At 37.6% G+C, this 24,988-nt stretch overlaps 1 protein-coding gene across 1 annotated transcript; it reads left to right on the forward strand.

Annotated features, from left to right (window-relative positions):
• The first annotated feature begins 713 nt into the window (after positions 1–713).
• Positions 714–24,944, forward strand: LOC120287028 (rust resistance kinase Lr10-like). The gene is made up of 4 exons (XM_039299669.1): positions 714–1,394; positions 22,046–22,066; positions 22,157–22,211; positions 23,685–24,944. The coding sequence occupies exons 1-4, from the start codon at positions 714–716 to the stop codon at positions 24,818–24,820; spliced, it is 1,893 nt and encodes a 630-aa protein (XP_039155603.1). The 3' UTR covers positions 24,821–24,944.
• The last annotated feature ends 44 nt before the right edge of the window (positions 24,945–24,988 follow it).

A 24,988-nucleotide genomic window follows, 5' to 3' on the forward strand; every position in this document is an offset into this window, starting at 1 on the left:
GTGAGGTTTTAGTGAAGGCACGTCGATCCACCAATAGAAATTGTTGTATTGCTTTCTTTCTTTCATAACGTGTTACACCATCCAAGAAGCACTCACTCCTTATTTTCCTTTTACTTTTTCCAAAAGCGACACTATACAAGTTAACATTCCCATCAACAAGCTATTTTTGTTACCAATTTTTTGTTTTTTTGTCAAAAATGAAAAAGCTCATACGATAAAATACAATGTTTTTCCTTTTTGTCTTCACAATTTAATGAAGTAACACTTATGGAATATTAGCCTTGAAAAGAAAATAGAACACCAATGCCTCACTCAAAAGGATTTTTTATTCATTTAACATTCAAATCGATTCTTTTTTATGGTACTAAGAAAAGTCAATTTGGAAACTGCAAAGAAGTTTCTTTTCTAATCAATGTGAAAGTTATGCATAAATAATTCCAACACCATGTTTTGTCACCTAGACTGCAAGGGTTGCAATTTCCACACGATACACACTTTTTCTTCACTAGACTTGCCTTTATTGGTTGACTTGGACATTTGTATGACGACGACCCAACGCTTTTCATTCATATAACTAGGCCTCCATCGCATTACCAATTAGCAAGAACTTTCATTGCATCAGGTCAAACGATTGAGAGACGATTAAGTCTTTGAGCTCCATGAGCATGTTTCATGTTTTGCTTTTCATGTTGCATGTTCTGTTGCTACTGGGAATGAGTTGCGGTGCGAAGAATAATTACTTGTGCACCGCTTCATCTTGCGGCGATGTTCGTGACATACAGTATCCTTTTCGATTGAAAGGTGACCTAAAAGGTTGCGGCCGCTTTGAGTATGAGCTAGCTCGTGAAAATAATTGCATTGTTCTATATTTGTATGCCGGTCAATATTATGTGAAGTCGATTTACTATGACAATAATTCCAAAGGTTATTTCTCTGGTAATATCATGGTGGTTGATGATGGACTGCAAAAAAGTAATTGCTCATCCCTCCCTCGTTACTCATTGGCGAGCTCCAACTTCAGTGATCGGGATCCATACTCTCAATATGCTTCATCCTCTGTGGTGGTCATGAAGTGCTCACAGCCCGTTGCTTCTCCTTCGAATATCTATACTGAACCATGTATTGAGGGAGAATACCCTTCCAATACACCCCCTACTATTTCCCAAATGAAGGTGTACTCATACGCTATGTCTGGGTTTAGTCTCCAAGTAGGGGACATCAAGGATTCTTGCAGCATAACCATGATGACTTTCTTTTCGGATGCTGACCCGACGTGGGAAATGGATGGGTATAATCGTGTGAGCCCAACGTATCGTGTGAGCTCATCGTATAAGGATCTCCACAACAGGATGGCTGAAGGATTCGCTCTCCATTATTCTCGACGTTCTTGGCCGGTAAAATTCTGGCTTTGCCAGATTACTTACCCAAAGGGGTGGTGCGACTCATATGACGCTAGTAAGCTGACTTTCTCTAAAGCTTTTCTTCCTTTACTCTCTTACTTTCTTTCTTCTTCTTCTTCTTCTTCTTCTTCATCCTCATCCTTTTCTCAAACGTTAGCTCTACTGAGGGATCTTATCAAAATTTACTTACTGAGTGATGTGGCATGTTTCAATTGGATATTGTAATACGTTGGTTCGATTTATTGAGTCATTACTTTCTTTAATACGCAATAAAAAAAATTGCCACATCCATTTAGTGAAAAGTTCAGTAAGATTTTTTAGTAGATTTGGTGTGCATTGCTCTTTTATTTTACATCTGTGGAGTTTTTTTGGACTGGACACTCTTTATTTATTTTATTTTTTGGGTCTTAACACTAAAAGAAAACCACAACTTTAAGTTTAGTCCTAATTCTGCTCCAAACTTTTTTTTGTCTACAAAAAACCATAAACTTTAGGTCCAGTCCAAATTTGCCTCGAACTTTTCTTTGTCTAGAAAAAACCTCAAACTTTAGGCCAAATCCTAAATCTATCTCTAAACTTTTTTTCTAAAAGAAAAACACCAATTTTTACTCTAATTGCAAATCTACCCTATCAGCCCTCTGACTGAAAATTGCCATTAGTCGTCCCTAATTTTCATATCTTAGAACGATTTCATTTTGGAAATAATTTTCCATGTCACCTTACTAAAGTGGAGTTGTTATCAATGTGGAAATGTCATATCAAATTGGGACCGGACCATGGGGATAAATTTCGGAATATATTAAAAGTTGGTGATTTTTTTAAACAAACAAAATTCAAGTCAAATCTGGGATTGTACCTAAAGTTTGGGGTTTATTCCAAGACCAAAAAAGTTTGGGCCAAAATTGGACTAGAACTTGAGGGATTTTTTTAGGGAATTAGGCCTTTTTTTGGGGAAAATTGTTTGATTTGATCGTAGCTTGTGTCCCTTGAATCGATGTTATTGTTATAGGGAACTTATGAACATTTGGTACATTTAGGAAAACAAAAGCAAAAACTTGTTTCTTCAAAAGAAAAGATCATGCAATGATAACATGGATTTCATGAGTGAATATAATAAAGTTGGATCTAAGCGTTATCTAGAAAAGTGAAACTCGTTCACTCTTTTTTTTTTTATTCTAGACTTCTCCACTTGCAAATTTCAATTAACAAAAGTGTGTCTTTGCACTTTGTAGTGACTGTATTAAGTTATCCTTCACCTGGGGTATATCTTAACATGAATTGCTTTTATTATTTAACTACTAAAACAATGGATCTAGTTCTTTATTGATTGGTCGTTAATTCTAATTAACCAGATTTAGTAATCTCTCACGAATTCTCTTACTATCTACAGGTTATCCTAAGCAGTATATGATGCAAGACTTTGCTAAAATTGCCACATGGAATCTCTTCTTTTTCTTGTGTATGATAACTCCTTTTCTCTTCACATCTTTGAAGCTCTCATTCAGCACTCTGACAAACAAAAATTGTATGTGTAAAAAATTATCACACTATGCTAATCGATGGCCAAATTTCTCCGCAGTCCACTTCCTAGCAACAAAATTCATACTCGGAGCTCCATGTGTGTTGATATTTCTAATCTTGAAGTGGATGAGAAGGCATCAAGCGACCGATGCAAACATCGAAGAATTCCTACAAGCTCACAATAACTTTTTGCCCATAAGGTACTCTTACTCGGATATCAAGAGGATCACAAAAAATTTCAAATGCAAGTTAGGTGAGGGGGGACATGGTTCCGTATATAGAGGAATACTTAGAAGTGGCAATGAAGTTGCGGTTAAGATTTTGAACAAATCAAAATCTAATGGCCAAGATTTTATAAGTGAAGTGGCCACAATTGGAAGTATCCACCACGTTAATGTGGTGCAACTTGTTGGTTTTTGCTTTGAATACTCCAAACAAGCTCTTGTCTATGATTTCATGCCGAACGGATCTTTGGATAAACACATTTCCTATAAGGATGGTGATGATCCTCTTGATTATAAGAAAATGTACGAGATCTCTCTTGGCATAGCTAGAGGGATAGAGTATCTACATCGGGGATGTGATATGAAAATTCTACATTTTGACATCAAGCCTCACAACATTCTCTTAGACCAAAGTTTCATTCGGAAAGTTTCTGACTTTGGACTTGCAAGACTTTATCCCACCGATCGCAGTATAGTATCGCTGACTTCAACAAGAGGAACCTTGGGTTATATGGCTCCCGAGCTATTCTATAAAGACATTGGTGGTATTTCTTACAAAGCCGATGTTTATAGTTTTGGGATGTTATTAATGGAAATGGTTGGTAGAAGGAGAAATATAAATGCACATGCAGAGCGTTCGAGTCAAATTTACTTTCCTTTGTGGGTTTATGATCAACTCGGCAAAGAAAAGGAACTTGAAAGGGTAGATGTCATAGAAGGGGAAAGAGAAACAACGAGGAAGATGATAATCGTTGCACTGTGGTGTATACAATTGAGCCCTAATGATTGGCCGTCGATGAGGAAAGTCCTAGATATGCTTGAAGGAGATATGGATAAACTACAACTGCCTCCAAAACCACTTTTGTATCCAAGAGAGGCGCCCGTTGATGATGTTGGCACTGAGATAGAACTTGAAACAGTCTCATCTTCGTCAAGTACTCCGATAGTTTCGAGCAATTCCCAATTTTACCATGACCATGAGTTTATGAAATCATGTATTGTGTGATTGTTCCCCGATAATGAGATGGAAAAATTATAAATAGTACTATCAACATGTATCGTCATTCAAAATGTAATCTATGAAACTTTTATATGTTTTTCATATGGCACTAGTGTTTTTTGGTAGACTCGTCATGTCCATATTTTATAAATGACGATGAATGTTGTATGGCATTCATTCAATTTTTGTTTCTTGTGAATCCTCTTGTTATAACAAGGTAATTTTTTCTTCGTGTCAATGTTTGCATTTTGAGCAATGAACCTCTCTCATTTCCATCAAAACCTCTCACCTCCAACCTTTGACCTCTAGTTGATCACCCACATCAAAGACAGCTACCTACTCAAGCTATCTTCAACTTGGTCCTCATGTCACGGGATGGGTCCAAGCCTAACCGATGAATGACCGGCACATGTCAAAGAGTAAAGATAAAGTAGGCTGACAATTTTGCCTTTATGATGAATGGAAATTGAACATGTGATGTTATGTTAGAGTATATTATGTATTACGAAAGCTCAATCCCTAAATGCAGTAAGAACTTGTGCGTTCACTCGATGATAAGACATGAGATGATGCCTTGCATTCTTAAGAACAAGCATTATATTCCTCACTGTTGTCCCATGTGAAAGGGCTAGTAATAACACCTAAAGGGGGGTGAATAAGTGTAACAAAATAATTCTCGCAAGATTCAGAAGTAATAATTGCTTTTAGAAAAAGATAGATTAAGGACGAATTCAAACTTAAGCAGTTAGATAGAACTTTAAACAAAATAAAGGAGTTCAAACCTTAAACAGTTAAATAGAGCTATGAATCAAAATAAAAGAGTTGAAGGAAGAGAATACGAACACACAATTTATAGTGGTTTGGCTTAGATCAAGCCTACGTCCACTCTCCCACGCTAACAGCCTACTAGCTGGATTCCACTAAGAAATAAAAGAGATTTTACAATCTTGCAATCTCGACTTCATAGTGAAAAACCTCTACTAGTCTCACACAAAGTCTCACTATGAGTTTCTCTCTTTTGTTTACACCTTTGAGCTCAACAATTGAAATAGCAATGAACTAGGAAGCTTTAGACTTTGGAATTTCTTTTTCACACTCTATCTCCAACAACTAGAGTGTCCGCCTTAAATACTCCTTCATGCCTTCACAACCGTTGGCACTTTCCAAAGGAATTCTTCCAATTTGCCAATTGGATAGAATCAATCAAGGGGATCTCAAGTTGATTGATTGATTGAGATGAAAGTCCGTCAATCATGTTCGCCCATACAATTAGGATCTTGGTTTCCATAGGTAGAACTTTCCAAGTTTGTTTGCCTTTCAAAAGATTTGATTATCAGAATTGATTCCATTAAGGATAATCAATTATGTGAGTGCTATATCCAACCAGAGAATTATCCAAGCCATATGAATTGAATCCTTGAAGAAATAAAGATAATCTCGCATCTGGATAAGTATTCATTCTTCAGTAGCATTCAGTCTGGAAACTGTCAATATGAGCAGACTTTGAACCTAAAGTCTTGCGGTCTTCAGACTTTGACACTTCAATCTTGGAAGGCTTTAGACTAGACTGTGGAAAGGTTTTGTCAACTTCAAAACAGTAAATGATTTTTCTCCAACAATCTCTGTAGTTTGACCTGCAAAACAACTCTTAAGCAATACATGATATCTTATAAAAATAAGTTGAGTAGGGTCTGGATAGCATTGATTTTGTAACCACAGAAAACATGTTAATCTTGAAAAGATAAGACAAATAGCTATCCAACCATAATTAGTATCACCAAAAGTTGATGTCAAAGAGTTCAAATCAAAAGGTCCAAATCAAACAAAAATCTAACAAAAAGTCCAGCAGTTTAACAAAAGTCAAACAACACCAAAATATAAGCCAAACAGTCAAACAAAAGTTAAATGTGATATCCTGATTTTCAAGCTTTGATTTCGATTGGTTAAATTGGGCATTTCATTGATGCGACTATAGTGTTTTTCTCTAAATTGGCCACTCACGAGATGACTAGACTAGCCGGGTAGGCTATTAAGGACTTTAAGGCAAATAGATTTGAGAATTCGACTAGGAATTGACTTCTCAATCATGCTCATCTTTAGAGATTATTGCGGCACAATATAAAATTGATTTTGAAATCAGAGATAGGCTGGTTCGACGGATATGTGTGGCCAATCGTGAGTGACACCGCTAAATTGGAAAATTCTCATTGACCGGCACTAATTTGATTTTATTATTGTTTTGGTACTTTATGTCCATATTTGAATCGTCGAGATTTTCACGACAATCGAGAGTCACCAATGTGTCAAGTGGGTTCATCATGGCTCGAAAAAAATCGAACACGGGCCATTTGTCCTAAAAAAGTTCAAAACTACCTGGTAGCCTAGGTCATACTAAAAACGCGTCGAATGGAAATTAACCGTGAATTCAAGTCCGATTTCAGAAATTGAAGATTTTGTTATGTCACAAGTCATTTTGGGAATGTCGACTCAGTCTCAAAAGATTTTTTGGAGATTCCGAGAATTTTACGAAAATCGGTTCGGACGTCGCGGAAAATTAGCGGAGATTCAGATGCGCTAAATCGATGGAAATTGGGGCTTCTAAACTAAGCTTGTGAGTATCGAGGATTTACAAAAAATTATACGGGATTTTTCTTCATTGGAATCAAACCTCAATTTGGGGGAATTGAGTAAAGAAATTGAAGCTTAAATTATGAAATTCGGATCCATGAGAAGGGCTTCAATTTTAACGTCAATTTGGACTATTTTGGTAGAAATTTTGGGTGGAAAGTATTAGGGTGGGGGACATGCCATCAATGCAAGGGATATATATGTGGACTTTTTGCCTAAGCTATGGTGAAAAGTTGGATATTTTCTTCTTGATTTATCCCCTCCTCTACGGCAGCTTCTTGCTCACGCCTCCTTCGCCCTCGTCTTGTTCACGTTTCTCTTGTTCTACTTTCTTTTTTTCATTTTCCTCTGCAACCGAAGCTGCCCATCATCTCGCCTACATCCTCCACAGAGAATTCTCCACCGAGTTGCCAATTGTTCATGTTTCAGCCCTCCTCGGTCAACAAACCACCACTCATTCCACCAGCGTTGATTTCATTGACTGCTCAATATCCACCGAACCTTCATCCGCTACCACGTCCGTGAAGAACAAATTCCACCGAAGCCAGCAAACACATACTGATTCTTCTGTTGTCATCCATGCCACACGTCCACGCTCTGGAGCCCTGCAATCATCGACCATCGCCAGCAGCTATTTCATGCGGCCTCGACGTCCTGCTGCCACATCCAAGGCTGCAACTCCTTCGGTCAACACTGCAGCATCTTCAACATCCATCGGATTTCTCTGCTACGTGTAACGTCAAACGAAGCTGCTTCCTCTCTGTCACTGCCTTCAACGCTCGTGGATTTCAGTCTGCTCGAAGACCAGCTGCTTCCTTGTCTACTCTGTCTTCGACCACACAACTGCAGCAGCTCCATGTTTGGTGCTCACTTGTCCAGCATCAATTCGAGCGAAGCCAGCCTATCTTCTTCGTTCAGCCCAACTTGAAGCCGAAGTCAGCCTTCTTTTCCAGTCCACGAAGCCAGCGAATTTTGGCCCAGCAGTTGGGCCCGTGTCCTTAGCCCATCTCTTCAGCAGTTGTTCAACCCAGCTTCATGTGGCATCTTGGCCCAATTCCAGCCCAGTGAATTTCTTTGGGCCGCAAGTTAGACCAGAATTCAGCCCAGCAAGTTGTCAATTTCAGCAGCCTAGTTCTGCCCATAATCCAGTGAAGTCCAACACATTCCTTTGAAGCCCAGAATTTCTGCGGGCTTGCAAATTTTCTTGGCCTAGCCCGAGGGTGCATTGACGTCGCCAAAATTTTGGAATTCGGCCGCCATCGCATCGCTGTGTAGTGATCTGGTCCCCACTTTTAATCAAGTGAGTTTTTCTTCCACTAACGCCTTCTTAGTTTGTTAATTATACTTAAGGTTGATTAGATTTAATTAAGTGCAATTAGGCGGTTAGATTAGAATGGATTAACGATTATTAGTTAATTGCATTGCATATTAGATAGGTGGTTAGTGTACTTAACTAGAGAATTACCTATAGTATTTATTTGATGTTTCTTGGGATTTTCCCAACCCTTATCGGGTGTTAATTAGGCAATTCAGGCCTAATTGGAATTTTTAGAATTAAATATTAATTTTCGAAATTAATTATTTAATTATTTATATTTCGGAAATTCAACTGGGATGGCCAATGACTGGGATTTTATGCTGATGATTGTGGCGCAGTCCGTTTATTTAATTGAGCTTTACGTTGTACCAAATTGGAATTATTGTATTTATTTATTTATTTATTTATTTTTCGAAATTAATTATTTTATTATTTATTTTCCGGAAATTCAACCGGGATGGTCAGTGATTGGAATTTCGTGCTGATTGTCGTGGAGCAGTCCATTTATTTATTTGAGCTTTAATTCGTGTCGAATTGATTTAATGGTGCATTTTGAAGTTATGTTCTTAAATAATACAATTTTTGCTATGTGATTGAGGATTGGTCAAGTATCGGTTGTTAGTATCGAAAGTGAGTTGGTAAATCGCCTGGAGAATGCACGTGGCCCGGTGAATTGGAGTGTCACCTGGGAAGGACACGTGGCTCGGTGATTGGATATGTCACCTTGGCGAAAATGTAGCCTTAGAGAATGCACGTGGCTCGAAGACTCGGTATGTCCTCCCGAAGAATGCACGTGACTCGGTGACAGAGTATGGCATCGTAAAATGGGCACGTGGGCTCGGTGAATTGATGCATCACTTTGGTGAGTTAGCACTTAATATAAGGAACGTGGGCCCGGGCATCGTAAAGGGCACGTAGGCTCGGTGATTTGATGCATCACTTTGGCGAACTAGTGCCTAAGAGAATGCACGTGGGCCTGGGCATCATAAAAAGGGCACGTGGCTCGGTGAATCGATGCATCACCTTGGCGAAAAGGGTCACCTGAGAGAATGCACGTGGGCCCAGTGAGTAAGTATGTCGTCTTGGAAAAGGAGCACGTGAACTCGGGGACTTGGGATGTCATCCTGAGGTATTCATGTAGGCTCGACGACTGAATATTCCATTGTGGGGAATGTATGGTCTGATTGATATGAAATCGACTAGGTCGATTGATCATTGCTTTGATCTGATGTTGTGAATTGATTGATCGAATGAAAATGACCGTGAGTGGTCTTATTGGCGTGTAATCGACTCGGTCGATTTGATCGATGCTTCGATTAGTGATGTGATTGCTTGGATGCCTATTTGATCTGTGCTAATATGCAGGTGGAATCTGAGGCCAAGGTAAGTCCTCTAACTCATGTTGTGCATAGGTAGCCCTAAGGTGTATTAGTTTACTAATCGGGTCTTAGAAGGTAGAACTTGCTAAGACATGGTCTCAATAGTTATTGAATAACCATTTTAGGACCCTGATGAGGAGCCTGAGGAGGAGGAATCTGAAGAGGAGAACCCTAATGTGGAACTAGATGAGAAGGAAGATTTTGGAGAAGAAGATGACCGTGAGGAGGATCCTGAGTATGACCCGGATGAGGACTAAGATCCCATCCTATTTTGTCAGACCTTGATTATATGTGGATAAGGGTTAGATCAGACCCTTGAGAATAGTATTACATTACATACTATGAGGTGCTTGTACAAAAGAGTAGTTGTGAATTTTAGTATGAAAAATATGGCCCTACTTTTCTATTACATTGCTTTATTGTTTGAGGATTTATAACTGCTTCCGCATGTGCTATTAAAAAAAGAAAAGGGGTCGACAATACGTCCTGGGATATCACTTTCAAAATTGACCAAAGGTAAGGGATGTGCGCGTGCCTGAGGATCAGGGCGTGACATTAAATCTGCACATTCTTCCCCTTTTTGTCATCAGCAAAAAGTGGAGAATGATAAAAACTTAATTAAATCAAGTGTTTTTGGGAATGCGAACGATCTAGAAATCCCCCATAGACTGAATTGTCTCTTCCAGCTTTATCACGATCTCCTTCAGCTTCTCAATATCTTCACCCTTGGTAGTCTCTTAAACTTGAAGCTTAAGGGCTTGTACCTACTCATGTAGATAGTCTGAAGTAGATTTCAAAGCTGATTTGAGGTTCTTGATCTCAAACTCCATACCATATTGTTGTGCCTTTAACTCCAAAAGGAGCTCTAACAGCCTTTGAAAGTCTGTAATTGTTTTTGTTGATGCACTAGGTCCAGCCAAATTAATTCCAAGAGTTTCAAGATTTGAGGGAACTTCAGCATGTGAATCACCAAGACATGAAGAGGATGCCTCAATATCAGCCTCAGGAATTTGAGAGGGAAAAAAATAATCTGGATTAGCAAAAAATCTGCTAACATCATCACTGCTAAAAATAGAAGAAAAAGAAGTACTTATTTTCTTAGTAGCTGCCCCTATTTCCATGCCTACATGTGGAGAAGGAAAATCTTCTTCTTGTTCTTTCTCAATTTCAGCTTTCAAGTGATGTTCTTTTCCTCTTCCATCTCCCTGCAGTCTCACTCCTAGTTTTCTCAGAATCCTCTCACATTGCAAAAATGGGTTCAACAGAGTCATCTTGACCCTCTCCCTCTTCTACTTCTCTTCTTTCTCTTGCTCTTTCTTCTGCTCTTCTTTTTTCACTTTCTTCTCCTCTCTCTTCTCTTTCTTCATTTCTCTGCTTTGTTTCTTCTCGACCTCTTTCCTCTTTGTCCTACAGTTGCTCAAAACTAACAAAACTCTAAAGATTTTTCAAGGCAAATGCAGAGAGAGTAAGATCATCCTCATCTTCTTCGTCCTACAGGACAAGGGCTCTTCTCTTCTTGATAGGTGCAGTCATAGGTTCCTTGCCTTTCCTTTTCATTGCAGTGGAGTCTTGTTTTGTTTTGCCGGGGGACTTCTCCTTCAATCGCTACAAAGCATTGTTCAGTTCCTTCAGCCTCATTTTTTATACCACCTTTAATCTTATAACCATAGGAGCAATGGTTCGAACGCAGAGAAATGCTAGAAGCTGAATTTGAAAGTGTTTGAACAGCTTAGTGACAAGCAGTGAGTAAGGGAGCTGTCATTTATCCTTCACAACAGTCCTGTACATGTGCATAAGGATTGTGCGTGGCATCGAAAACTTCATCCCATTATTGATGGAAAACATTAGTTTTGCTTCAAAACAAGAGACATCTGTTTTAGAGGTTGACTTGGGTCGGATGCAATTGATCACAACCTTGTGTAGCAAAATGTTTCAAGCAGACATTCTAGAATAGGTAATGCCGCCTTCAACAAGTCTGTCCCGAACAAGAGATATTGTTGCATGACCAATAGACACATTTATTTGTTGGAAATTCCCTCTTTCCACCCCAATAACATCCGTCAATGTGTCCACATCCACCACAAAATCTTTATCCCTCATGGTGAAACGAAATCTATTCGCGTCAAGAAATGACAAGTTCGAATAAAAATATGCAATTAATTTAGGGTAAGCAAATGAAGTCTCGAGCAAAATTTTTCAAGTTGAAGGAGAGTCAGTTTCTCTCTCAAGTTCACCTTTAAAGAATCCAAGAAATCACAATCCACAAATCGAGGGTTCATCACCCATCTTTTCAACAATTTTGAGTAAGTCCTTTTATGCTCTTTAAAACGAAACAAACTCATTCCTTCAACACGCACATTAGTAACAACACCCATTTTAGGCAGAAAATTCGCGTACATTTTCTCATCATCATCCTTCACTTCTGGCTTATCAAAAGAACTAAATCAGGGATCGGCGGGAAAGTTAGCAAATGTCCTGTCTGTCGTTCCTTCAAGTGCAATACCTAATCTTCCATTGTTCGTAAGAAATGTGTCTCATTCCGATATCCTCGTTCTTTCAAAAACTCATCAATAAAAATCATAGCAAAACCACCTTACTTTAACTGGTTGTAGAGTTTAAGAACAAACTCAAGTTTAGACGTTCTTACAAGTTCATCTTGCAAAATCTCCTCTTCCACTTGATGACACGAAGGATTTTGAGTGGTATGCTGTGGAGAATAATGCTGTTGAGAGTGTTATTGTTGCTGTTGAGGAAAATCTTTTCCTCGATCAAGTCAAAATAAGTAGGCCCCTCTCACATATTCTGTGGTCCCCTGTTTGCGATCTGAGACGACTTCCTCTGGAAAGACATATTCAAAGTCGAGGAGGATTCCACATGTACGTTCAAATGAAAAAGATGAAAACTTGTAGAACAAGTTTGAGAGTGAAAAACTAGAGAGTAAAAAGAAGAGAGTAGAGAAACTGTATGCTAGGGTTTGGTGAAAATGCTCGAAAGGAATACAGAGGTATATAAGGAAAATGAATAGTCACGAATAAAAGGAAACGAACTCACAAAGAGAATTACCTTTTTCAGAATAACTGAAAATAAAAACTACCTTTTCGAAAAATAAAAACTACCAAAGATTCAAAAATTCAAAAAGATAACATCCAAAAATATAATAAATAGACAACGATTCGAATAAACATACCTTTTCATTTCAAAAATAAAATACATGGATTCGAGACTTTCTTTTACTGAAGTAGAGTCTGGAAAGTCTAAGTCTAAGCAACGTCACACTTTAACCAGTAAGAGGTAAAATATTCAGTTTGGTGTGAATAGATTCAAATAGATTTTTCTCCAAAGGCTTTGTAAATATATCTGCCAACTAATTCTTCGATTCAATGAACCGAATCATAATCTCTTCATTCTGAACATGGTCTCTTATGAAATAGTGTCGAATCTCTATATGCTTTGCCCTTGAATGAAGAATTGGATTCTTCGTAAGATTAATAACACCGGTATTGTCGCATTTGATCTCTGTACACGATTCCTCAATTCCAAAGTCTCTTAACTGTTATCTTATCCACAAGATTTGAGAACAACAGCTCCCAAGAGCCACATACTATGCTTCTGCAATTGATAAAACCACAGTACTCTACTTCTTTGAGAACCAAGACATCAGCTTGCTACCTAGCAGTTGATAAGTACCTGAAGTACTCTTTCTATCGACCTTACAACCTACTAAATCTACGTCTGAATATCCAAGAGGAGTAAAATCTCATTATTTGGGATACCACAGACCTAGCTTTGAAGTAGTTGCAACATATTTGATAATGCATTTTGCAGCACTTAAATGAGATTCTTTGGGATATGATTGGAATCTAGCACAAATGCAAATACTAAATAAAATGTCAGGTTTAAATGCAGTAAGATAAAGAAGAGAACCGATTATGCTCCTGTAAAGCTTTTGGTTTACTTTCTTTCCTCCTTCATCTTTGTCAAACTTCGAAGAACTTGACATTGGTGTCTCTGTCTTTTTACAATTCTCCAATATGAATTTCTTGATGAAATCTTTTACATACTTCTCTTGGTGAATAAAGATACCTTTTTCTGATTGTCTAACTTGCAATCCTAGAAAGAAAGTTAACTCACCCATCATACTTATCTCGAATTCATCCTACATACTTCTAGAGAATTTCTTGTATAGATTTTCATTAGGGGATCCAAAGATAATATCATTAACATAAATTTGAACTAGTAGAAAATCTTTACCCTCTCTTTTTATGAACAAAGTAGCATCTACCTTTCCCTTAACAAAATCATGTTGGGTTAGGAATTTACTTAACATTTCATACCAAGCTCGAGGTGCTTACTTCAGTCCATACAATGCGTTTTTCAGTCTGTATACTAAGACTGGCTTTCTTGGATCCTCAAATCCAGGTGGTTGTTCCACATAGACTTCTTCTTGGATAAATCCACTGAGGAAGGCACTCTTTACATCCAGCTAGAATAACCTGAAATTTTTATAATAAGTAAATGCAAGTAATAGTATAATTGCTTCTAATCTCGCTACTTGGTGCATAGGTCTCGTCATAGTCTATCCCTTTTTTTTCTTGCATAGATCCTTTGGCCACAAGTCTTACTTTGTTCCTGGTCACTTTTCCCTTCTCGTCCATCTTGTTCCTGAAAACCCATTTAGTCCTAATAATAGACTTACCTTTAGGTTTAGGAATTAGTTCCCAAACATCGTTGATGCCGAACTGTCTGAGCTCTTCTTGCATGGCTTCAATCCAGTTTTCATCATACAGGGCTTCTTCTATACTTTTGAGTTCTATCTCTGAAACAAATGCTAGTGCACTCAACTCTTCTCGCTTTTTTGATCTGGTACGAACTCATTTATCAATGTTTCCAATGATGAGTTCTTTGGGATGACTAGACTTATGTTTCTAGTTGCTAGTTGGTCTGAGAGTCTGCTGATCCTTTGCTTTAGTTGAGTCTTCTGCTTGAAGTTGATCTCCAGAAGTATGAGCCATTTCAGGGGAAGTAGACTTTGTAAAGTCTATAATAGGTTCAGATTCTTCAAGTTGAGTCTGATCCAATTGATTTTGCATAGAATCTTGAAACTTGACATTCATAGATTTTTCCACATATTGAGTCCTTTTATTAAAAAGTCTGTATGCTTTGCTTGAGATTAAGTAGCCAGGGAAAATTCCTTCATCTGATCTTTCTTCAAACTTCCCAGTTCAATCATTTGCATTTTTCAAAACATAACATTTACAGCCAAATCTATGAAAGTAAGAAACATTTGGTTTCTTCCCTGTATACACTTTATAAGGAGTTTTCTCTAGAATAGGCCTAAAAACCACTCTGTTGATGATGTAGCAAGATGTTGAAACTACTTCAGCCCAAAATCGAGAGGAAATTTTACTCTCAATTACGAAGGTTCTTGCCATCTCTTGCAAGGATCTATTCTTCCTTTCCACAACCCTATTTTGCTCTAGAGCGTATGGAAAAGAGAAAACATGCTAGAAACCAGATTCATCACAAAACTTCACAAAGTCTTGATTTTCAAACTCACCTCCATGGTCTATTCGAATGCTTGAAATAACGTATCCTTTTTCATTTTGTACCTTCTTAGCAAACTTTGAGAAGTGAGAGAAAGTTTCAAACTTATTTGCCAGAAAGTAAACCCAAGTAAAGCGAGAGTAATCATCCACGATTACTAAGTAGAATCTCTTTCCACCAATGCTTTGAGTTCTGGTTAGTCCAAAGAGGTCTATATGTAGAAGCTGAAAACTCGATTAGTAGAAACTTGATTTACAGGTTTAAAGGAACTTCTAACTTGTTTTCCCAAAACACATAGAGTGCATAACTCAGATTTTTGATAATCCAAATTGGGGAGACCTTGAACAAGCTTCTTGGATGAAATCTTGGCAATTTGCTTTATGTTAACATGACCAAGCTTTCGATGCCAAATATTTGCTTTATCTTGAATAGATATAAGACACTGAGAGCTTTCTGGTTTTATATCCAAAAAGTAAATATTCTCATGTCTTCGCCGAGTGAAAGATTGAGATAGATCTTTACTTGTTCCTGAACAGATGCCTTCTTGCAAATTAATTTTGAATCCAGTATCGCAAAGTTGACTTATGCTAAGTAGATTGTAATTCGGTCCTTCCACCAATGAGACATTATTGATAGCCAGGCTTCCAATCTTCATGGTTCCACATCCAACAATTCTTCATTTGCTATTTCCACCAACAGAGACTCTTCCACCATTTGTTTGAATGAGCTTTATAAAACAACTCGAATCTCCAGTCATATGTCTCAAATAGCCACTATCCAAATACCATTTGATTTTCTTTTTGATATTGACCTATGATCAAAAGAAGAACTCAAGCTTTTCAAACCTTGGGACATTCCTTCTCAAAATGTTCTGAATTGTTACACTTTGAACATTTGAGAGCACTTTGGCCAACAACTTTTACAAAAACCTTTTGAAAATGTTTTGTCAAATGCTTTTGTAGATCTTTGTTCAATTTTTTATTTAACTTTGGGAAGTTCAATTAAAGGAATAGTTTCTAAAGTCATTCCTAAACCAGTTTTGTTAAAATAAGGTCTTTGTACAAAAGAATTTTCTCCAACTTCTTAGATCCTTTTGAAAATCTTTTTGTGGTATTTGAAATATCTTCTTACCAAAAGGCATTTTCTTTCGAAAGAGAATCTGAATTTTCTTTCAAATCAACAAAACTTTTATTCAGATTTTCAAACTTTTCTTTCCAAGAAGTTTCATGTTGCCTTAGTTTAGAATTTTCCTTCTTTAGCTCGGAAATCCTTTATAGAGATGTTTTGAGGCTAAGACAGAGTTCATCTATATACTTTGAAACTTTAATAGGAATTTTTAAATTACTAACCTCAACTCCTTTGTCTGAGTTTGAGTCATAATCTATTTCAAAGTCTTCTGAATTTGCCATAAGACAAATGTTGGTATATTCTTCATCACTTTCCTCGCATTTAGTGTCACTCCAGATTTCAGCTTTAAGAGCCTTTTTATGCTTCTCAATTCTTTCTTTCTTTCTTTTTCTTCAACAAATGACAGTTAAGTCTAATATGCCCATTTTTGTTGCATTCGAAGCATATTACCTCTTTGTTGATCTCATTGTCCTTAGTTGATCTCTTCTGGAAATTTTGTGAGCTCTGCTTTTTCTAGTTGAATTTTCTTCCATTTCTATTCAACTTTATGAACTTCCTAATCATGAGTGTTAGTTCTTCATCATCCATGTCATCTTCTGAATATGTATCATCAGAATCATCGTTAGATTTTAAAGCAATTGACTTCTTACCTTTAGGATCTTCTTCCTCATTGATATGCTCCACTTCATATGATTGAAGTGTGCCAACAAGTTCATCTACTGAAAGAGGCATGATCCTCTGGGTTTCTCTAATTGATGTCTTCACATGATTCCTGTCTTTGGAGAGCCCACGCAGCAGTTTATTGACCTTCACTAGTCCTGAGATTGGCTGTCCTTGATATGCTCGGCCGTTTACAATTTCTGTGAAGCGACTAAACATATCAATGATGGATTCTCCTGGCTTCATCTTGAAGGCTTCGTACTGTCCAAGTAGAATATTGAATTTTGTTTCTTTTACTCAATCGGTTCCTTCATAGGTAACATGCAACCTATCCCAGACTTCTTTCGATGTTTCACAGGAAGAAATTTGATTATACTCAGTAGGAGATAAGGCACAGTAGAGAGAGTAGATAGCTTTAGCATGAAGAGTTTGTCTCTTGGTTAATTCTTCTCAAGTCATTTTGCTAGTATCTACAACTTCATTTCCTCTTTCTGAGATTGATGTAGCTTTGGGATTGATCCCTTTTCTACCACATCCCATTTCAAGGGATCTTTTGATCTTAGGAATGCCTTCATCTTGTTTTTCCAAACATTGTACTCCTTCCCATCAAAGTAAGGAGGTCTGGTGTTGCTTTGGCCTTCAACCAAACCTGGAGTCAAAATACTAGCCATAGATCTTTAGCTTTAGAAGTAAAAACACTTCAATAGAATAAGCACACAAGCTCTGATACCAATTGAAATGGCTAGTAATAACACCTAGAGGGGATGAATAGGTGTAACAAAAAAATTCTCGCAAGATTCAGAAGTAATAATTACTTTTAGAAAAAAGATAGACTAAGGAAGAATTCAGACTTTAGCAGTTAGATAAAACTTTAAACAAAATAAAGGAGTTCAAACTTTAAATAGTTAAATAGAGCTACGAATCAAAATAAAGTAGTTGAGGGAAGAGAATAGGAACACAAGGTTTATAGTGGTTTGGCTTAGATCAAGCCTACGTCCACTCTCCCACGCTGATAGCGCACTGGCTGAATTCCACTAAGAAACAAAAGAGATTTTACAGTCTTGCAGTCTCGACTTCACAATGAAGAACCTCTACTGGTCTCACACAAAGTCTCACTATGAGTTTCTCTCTTTTGTATACACCTTTGAGCTCAATAATTGAAATAGCAATGAACTAGGAAGTTTCAAACTTTGGAATTTCTCTTTCACGCTCTGTCTCGAACAACTAGAGTCCACTTTAAATACTCCTTCATGCCTTCATAACCGTTAGCACTTTTCAAAAGAATTCTTCCAATCTACCCATTGTATAGAATCAATCAAGGAGATCTCAAGTTGATTGATTGATTAAGATGAAAGTCCGTCAATCATGTTCACCCATACAATCAGGATCTTAATTTCCATAAATAGAACTTTCCAAGTTTGCTTGCATTTCAAAAGATTTAATTATCAGAATTGATTCCATTAAGGATAATCAATTATGCGAGTGCTATATCCAACTAAAGAATTACCAAGCCACACGAATCGAATCCTTGAAGAAATAAAGATAATCTAGCATCTAGATAAATCTTCATTCTTTAGTAGTATTTAGTCTGGAAATTGTTAGTGTGAGCAAACTTTGAACCTAAAGTCTTGCAATTTTTAGACTTTGACACTTTAGTCTTGGAAGTCTTCGACTAGATTGTGGAAAGGTTTTGTCAACTTCAAAACAATAAACGATTTTTTTCCAACACCCTACACATGAGTTTTCCTACTAAGCAAACATTCCTCGAGACACCGATGTTCATAGGAACGTGTGATCTCCACTTCGTTCAAAGATCACAAACAAAGAAGTCTAAATTTTAAGTTTTATTATTATAAAAAAAAAAAGCAGCATAAAACATTATGCTAAAAAAATAGAAAATCGAAAAAATTAACAAACTTAATCTCTTTAGTGGTTGTGAAATTCCACATGAGAATGGTCCTCCATTCTAGACTCTAGCTCGTGTCTAGACTCAAAGAGAATAGCAAGCAACGCTCAAACTCGACAAAAGGGATGGCTCGTTCAAACCAAGCATGCTAGTGGACTAGGGATAACAAGAACCAGCTATTGTTTCAGTTCCGAGTTCCCAGAGAGAAGTGTTTGACCCCGAATATCCCTACTCGGCTTGGCGACGACAGCCGGAAGGCGAGGCTGAAGCGAAACGAGCTATGGTCGGCCGCCTTGTTGTTGTACCGAGCCTAAGATCATCAGGACAAAAGTGGGCTGGACCTAAAGAAAACTCACCGGGAATTCAGGCACCGGAGAATAGGTAGCCGCGGGCTCGAGGGTGTTGGTGGTAGATAGCCATTTTATGTTGGGGATGGCTAGGTAACGGTTGTCCGAGAACGAAGTTCAACTCGTGGGTCTCGCTTTCTCTCAGTTCATCCCTCCACTCACTCTCGATTCTCTCTCCGCTTCACCCTTTGCTCACTCTCTCGGATCTCACTCTCTCTGTTGCTCTCGCTATCTTCAACCTCCCGGAAAGAACTCGAGAACATAGTCGCCTCTCTTTCCTCTCTTATCTAGCTCGCTCCTTCTCTCTCTCTTGAGCTCACCTTCTCACTCTCACCAGCTCTCTCTCTCTCTCTCTCTCTCTCTCTCTCTCTCTCTCTCTCTCTCGGTTGCTCTTCCTCAGCCGAAGAAATCGAAGAAAACCAGAGAGACGCCCCTTCCCTTTGCTGCCTTTCTCTCCCATTTATTGCGTTTCTCTCTCTTTCTTCAAGGACAAGACCAGCTGGCTTTGTACCGCACGATATTCCGAGCGAACGTTGCGCACAGCCTTGCCTCGTTTGGCCAGCAACCCGCTCTCTGTTTTGTCCTGAAGCTAACATCCAAGTGAGGGAAGGAGGAGGAAGGAGGAAGAAGAGCGAGCTAGGCCACGAAAGAAGAAAAGTGGGCCACGCTTGGGGAATAGAAGGAACAGAAGTAGGCTGGGCCACGAGGGCCAAGGGGGAAGAAAGGAAAAAGAAAGAGGGTTGGGCTAAGGCTGGCCCTAGCCCGCCCGGTTGCGTTTTCATTTTTTGTTAATTTTTTTCTGATATTAATTTTATTTTATTTTAATTTTTAATACTAGTAATGCAAATGTTCCTCATGTCTATATGCAATGCAATTTAACAAAAATGCGATGAATTTTAATGAGTGGTTCTATTATGGGAAAGAGATGACAATATTGTTCATAGATCTAACACAATTACAAGAGAGTGATTGTAATATTGAAGTTGATAGTGAATAAGTAAATATTTTTTTTTGTGAACTTGAATATTGCATGTATAGTCTTTGTGCAACGACAAAGTTAGTGAGGTTCTAGTCAATGCACATCAGTCCCATCGCTAGAAATTATCGAATTGCTTTCTTTCTTTCATAATGTGTTGCACCATCCAAGAAGCAGTAACTCTTGTTTTCCTTTTAATTTTGTTATACAAGTTAATATTCCCTTTAATAGTCTATCTTTGTTACCAATTTTATTTTATTTTGTCAGTACTGAAAGAGCTTATACGGTGAAATACAACATTTTTTTCCCTTATCATCTTCACAATTTATCGAACCGACACTCGTGGAATATTGGCCTTGAAAATAAAATTGAATGCCAATGCCTCACTTGAAAGGATTTTGATTCAATTTAGAGTACATAACATTCCAATCAATTCTTTTTTTACTGAAGTAAAATTGATTCCTAAAGAGTCAATTTACCTAGAAAAGTTAAATCTGAAAACTACAGAGCAGAGAAGTTTCTTTTCTAATCAACGTGAAAGCCACACCATAAATAATTTCAACACCGTGTTTTTGTCGCCTTGACTGCAAGGGCTGAAATTTCCACATGAGACCCACTTTTTCTTCACTAGACTTTGTGTTGATAGTTGACTTGAAAATTTGCATCTATGGTCTTTGCGTTACGACGAAGTTAGTAAGGTTCTAGTCAAGGCGCATTGGTCCACCGCTAGAAATTGCCATATTACTTTCTTTCTTTCATAACGTGTTACACCATCCAAAAGCACTTATTTCTTATTTTCCTTTCATTTTTGCCAAAAGCGACATTATACAAGTTAATATTCTTGTTCATAGTCTATTTTTGTTACCAATTTCTGTTTTTTTGTCAAAAATAAAAAGCTTAGATGATGAAATACGACATCTTTTTCCTTTTCCTCTTCACAATCTAATGAAGGGACACTTATGGAATGTTAGCCTTGAAAAGAAAGTAGAATGCCAATGACTCACTCAAATGGATTTTGTTCATTCTAGAGTACATGACATACAAATCGATTCTCTCTTTTTCTTTTTTCTATTGGTTTAAAATCGATTCTTTTTTTAGGTACTAAGAAAAGTCAATGTGGAAACTGTAAAGAAGTTTCTTTTTTAATCAATATGAAAGCTATGCATAACTAATTCCAACTCTGTGTTTTGTCACCATAAATGCAAGGGCTGCAATTTCTACGTAAGACCCATTTTTCTTCGCTGGACTTTGTTTTATTAGTTGACTTGGAAATTTGTATCACCGATGATTCCCGACTCTTTTCATTCATGTAACTGTGCCTCCATCACATTACCAATTAGCAAAAACTTCCATTGCTTCACATCAAACGATGAGAGATGATTAAGTCTTTGAGCTCCATGAGCATGTTCTGTGTTTTGCTTTTCATATTGCATGTTCTGCTGCTATTGGGGACGAGTTGCGGTGCGAAAAAGAATCACTTGTGCACCGCTTCATCTTGTGGCGAGATCCGTGATATATACTATCCATTTCGATTGAAAGAAGACACAAAAGGCTGTGACCATTTTGAATATGAGCTATTTTGTGAAAATAATCGTACTTTTTTATATCTATATGCCGGTCGATATTATGTGAAGTCGATTTACTATTCTAATTTAGATGATTTATATGATTTTTTCACTGTAATTACGGTGGTTGATGATGAATTGCAAAAAAGTAATTGCTCATCCCTCCTTCGTCACTCATTGGCGAGGTCCAACTTGAGTGCTAATGATCCAAACCGTGGTGGTCTTCGCCCTTAGCTGAGCCGGTGGTCTTCATGAAGTGCTCACAGCCCGTTGCTTCCGCTTTGTATATCAATACTGAACCATGTATTGAGGAAGCATACCTTTCTGACACGCCCCCTAATTTTTCCCAAATGAAGACATACTCATACGCTTTGTATGGGCCTCATCTACAAATACGGGACATCAAGGATTCTTGCAACATAACTATGATCGCTTTCTTATTGATCCAGGAAGTGGATCGGTATAAACGTGTGAGCCCACCGTATAAAGACCTCCACAACATGATGGCTAAAGGATTCGAACTCTTTTATCATAAACCTTATTTGTGGGAAATATTTCAGATTTGCGCGATAAGTTTCAGATACCGAATGGCGTGGTGCAACCCATATGACTCCTGTAAGCTGACTTTCCGTAAAGCTTTTCCTTCTTTACTCTCTTACTTTGTTTCTTCTTCTTCATCTTCATCCTTTTCTTAAATGTTAACTCTACTGAAGGATCTTTTCAAAATTTACTTGGTGATGTCGCATGTTTCAATTGGATATTGCAATACGTTTGGTCAATTTATTGAGTCATCACTTTTCTTTAATACCCAATTTAAAAAAACTGCCACATTCGTTTAGTGAAAAAGTTTAGAAATTTTTTTAGTAGATTGGGCGTGCATTGCTCCTTTATTTTACAACTATGGAGCTTTTCTGGAAGCGACACTATTTCTGTATATTTTTTTTTGGGCCTTATTCACTAAAAAAAAAAAAAAAACCCAACTTTAAATTTAGTCCGGATTATGTTTTGAACTTTTTTTTATCAGAAAAACCTAAACTTAGGTCCAGTCCAAATTTGCCTCAATCTTTTCTTTGTCCGGAAAAAACCTCAATCTTGAGGCCTAATCCCAAATCTACCTCGAACTTTTTTTGTCTAAAAGAAAAAACACCAATTTTTACTCTAATCCCAATCTACCCATTAGCCCTCTGTTCAAAAATCACTGTTAGCCATCCCTAATTTTCATATCTTAGAATAGCTTCATTTGAAAGTAATTTTCTATGTCACCTTACTAAAGTGGATTTGTTATTGATGTGGAAATGTCACATCAAGTTGGGACTCGACCGTGGGGGTAGGTTTGGGAATATATTAAAAGTTGGTGATTTTTTAAAACAAAACAAAATTTGAGGTAAATTTGGGATTGTACCTAAAGTTTAGGGCTTTTTTTTAGACAAAAAAGTTCAGGCTGAAATTGGACTAGTTATAAAGGGTTTTTTCAGGGAATTAGGTCTTTTTTTTGGGGAAAATTGTTCAATTTAATAATATCTCATGTCCCTTCAATCGCTGTTAATGTTCCGGGAACTTGTGAACATTTGGTACATTTAGGAGAACAAAAGCAAAAACGTGTTTCTTCAAAAGAAAAGATCATGCAACATTAACATGGATTTCATGAGTGAATAGGATAACGTCGATCTGGGCGCTATCTAGAAAAGTGAAACTCGTTCACTCTTTTTATATTCTAGACTTCTCCAATTGCAAATTTCAATGAACAAAAGTGTGGCTTTGCACTTTGCAGTGATTGCGTGAATTTCTCTTTCACTAGGGGTATATCTTAGCGTGAATTGCTTCTTCACTGATTGGTCTTTAATTCTAATTAACCATTTTTAGTAATTTCTCACGAATTCTCTTACTATCTACAGCTGATGACATGCGCCTTTTTGTGCTCCGTCTTGTGCCTGTCGTAGTATTGAATCTCTTCTTTTTCTTGGGTATGATAAGTCCTTTTTCTCTTCACACCTATGAAGCTCGAATTCAGCACTTTGACAAACAAAAATTGTATGTGTAAATTTTTTTTTTGACACTATGCTAATCAATGGCCAAATTTCTCTGTAGTCCACTTCCTGGCAGCAAAATTCATACTTGGAGCTCCATGTGTGTTGATACTTCTAATCTTGAAGTGGATGAGAAGGCATCAGGCGGCCGACGCAAATATCGAAGAATTCCTACTAGCTCACAACAACTTTTTGCCAATAAGGTACTCTTACTCGGATATCAAGAGGATCACAAAAAATTTCAAATGCAAGTTAGGTGAAGGGGGATATGGTTTTGTATATAGAGGAATACTTAGAAGTGGCAATGAAGTCGCAGTTAAGATTTTGAACAAATCAAAATCTAATGGCCAGGATTTTATAAGCAAAGTGGCCACAATTGGAAGGATCCACCACATTAATGTGGTGCAACTTGTTGGTTTTTGCTTCGATTACTCCAAACAAGCTCTTGTCTATGATTTCATGCCGAATGGATCTTTGGATAAACACATTTCCTATAAGGATGGTGATGATCCTCTTAATTCTAAGAAAATGTATGAGATCTCTCTTGGCATAGCTAGAGGGATAGAGTATCTACATCGGGGATGTGATATGCAAATTCTACATTTTGACATCAAGCCTCACAACATTCTCCTAGACCGAAGTTTCACTCCGAAAGTTTCTGACTTTGGACTTGCAAGACTTTATCCCACCGATCGCAATATAGTATCGCTGACTGCAGCAAGAGGAACCTTGGGTTATATGGCTCCTGAGCTATTCTATAAAGACATTGGTGGCATTTCTTACAAAGCCGATGTTCATAGTTTTGGGATGTTATTAATGGAAATGGCTGGTAGAAGGAGAAATCTAAATGCACATGCAGAGCATTCGAGTCAAATTTACTTTCCTTTGTGGGTTTATGATCAACTCGGTAAAGAAAAGGAACTTGAAAGGGTAGATGTCATAGAAGAGGAAAGAGAAACAACGAGGAAGATGATAATCGTTGCATTGTGGTGTATACAATTGAGCCCTAATGATCGGCCGTCAATGAGGAAAGTCCTAGATATGCTTGAAGGAGATATGGATAGACTGCAACTGCCTCCAAAACCACTTTTGTATCGAATGGAGGCACCGGTTGATGATGCTGACGCTGAGATAGAACTTGAAACAGTCTCATCTTTGTCAAGTACTCCGATAGTTTCTAGTGGTTACCAATTTTAGCATGACCATGAGTTTACGAAATCATGTTTTTGTGATTGTTCCCTTATAATGAGATGCAAAAATTATAAATAGTACTATCAACATGTATCATCATTTAAAATGTAATTTGTAAAACTTTTACATATTTTTCTTATGGCACTAGTTTTTTTATCAGTCGAGTTATGTCCA

Source organism: Eucalyptus grandis, chromosome 8, assembly GCF_016545825.1.
Source record: "Eucalyptus grandis isolate ANBG69807.140 chromosome 8, ASM1654582v1, whole genome shotgun sequence".
NCBI classification, from domain to species: Eukaryota; Viridiplantae; Streptophyta; class Magnoliopsida; order Myrtales; family Myrtaceae; genus Eucalyptus; species Eucalyptus grandis.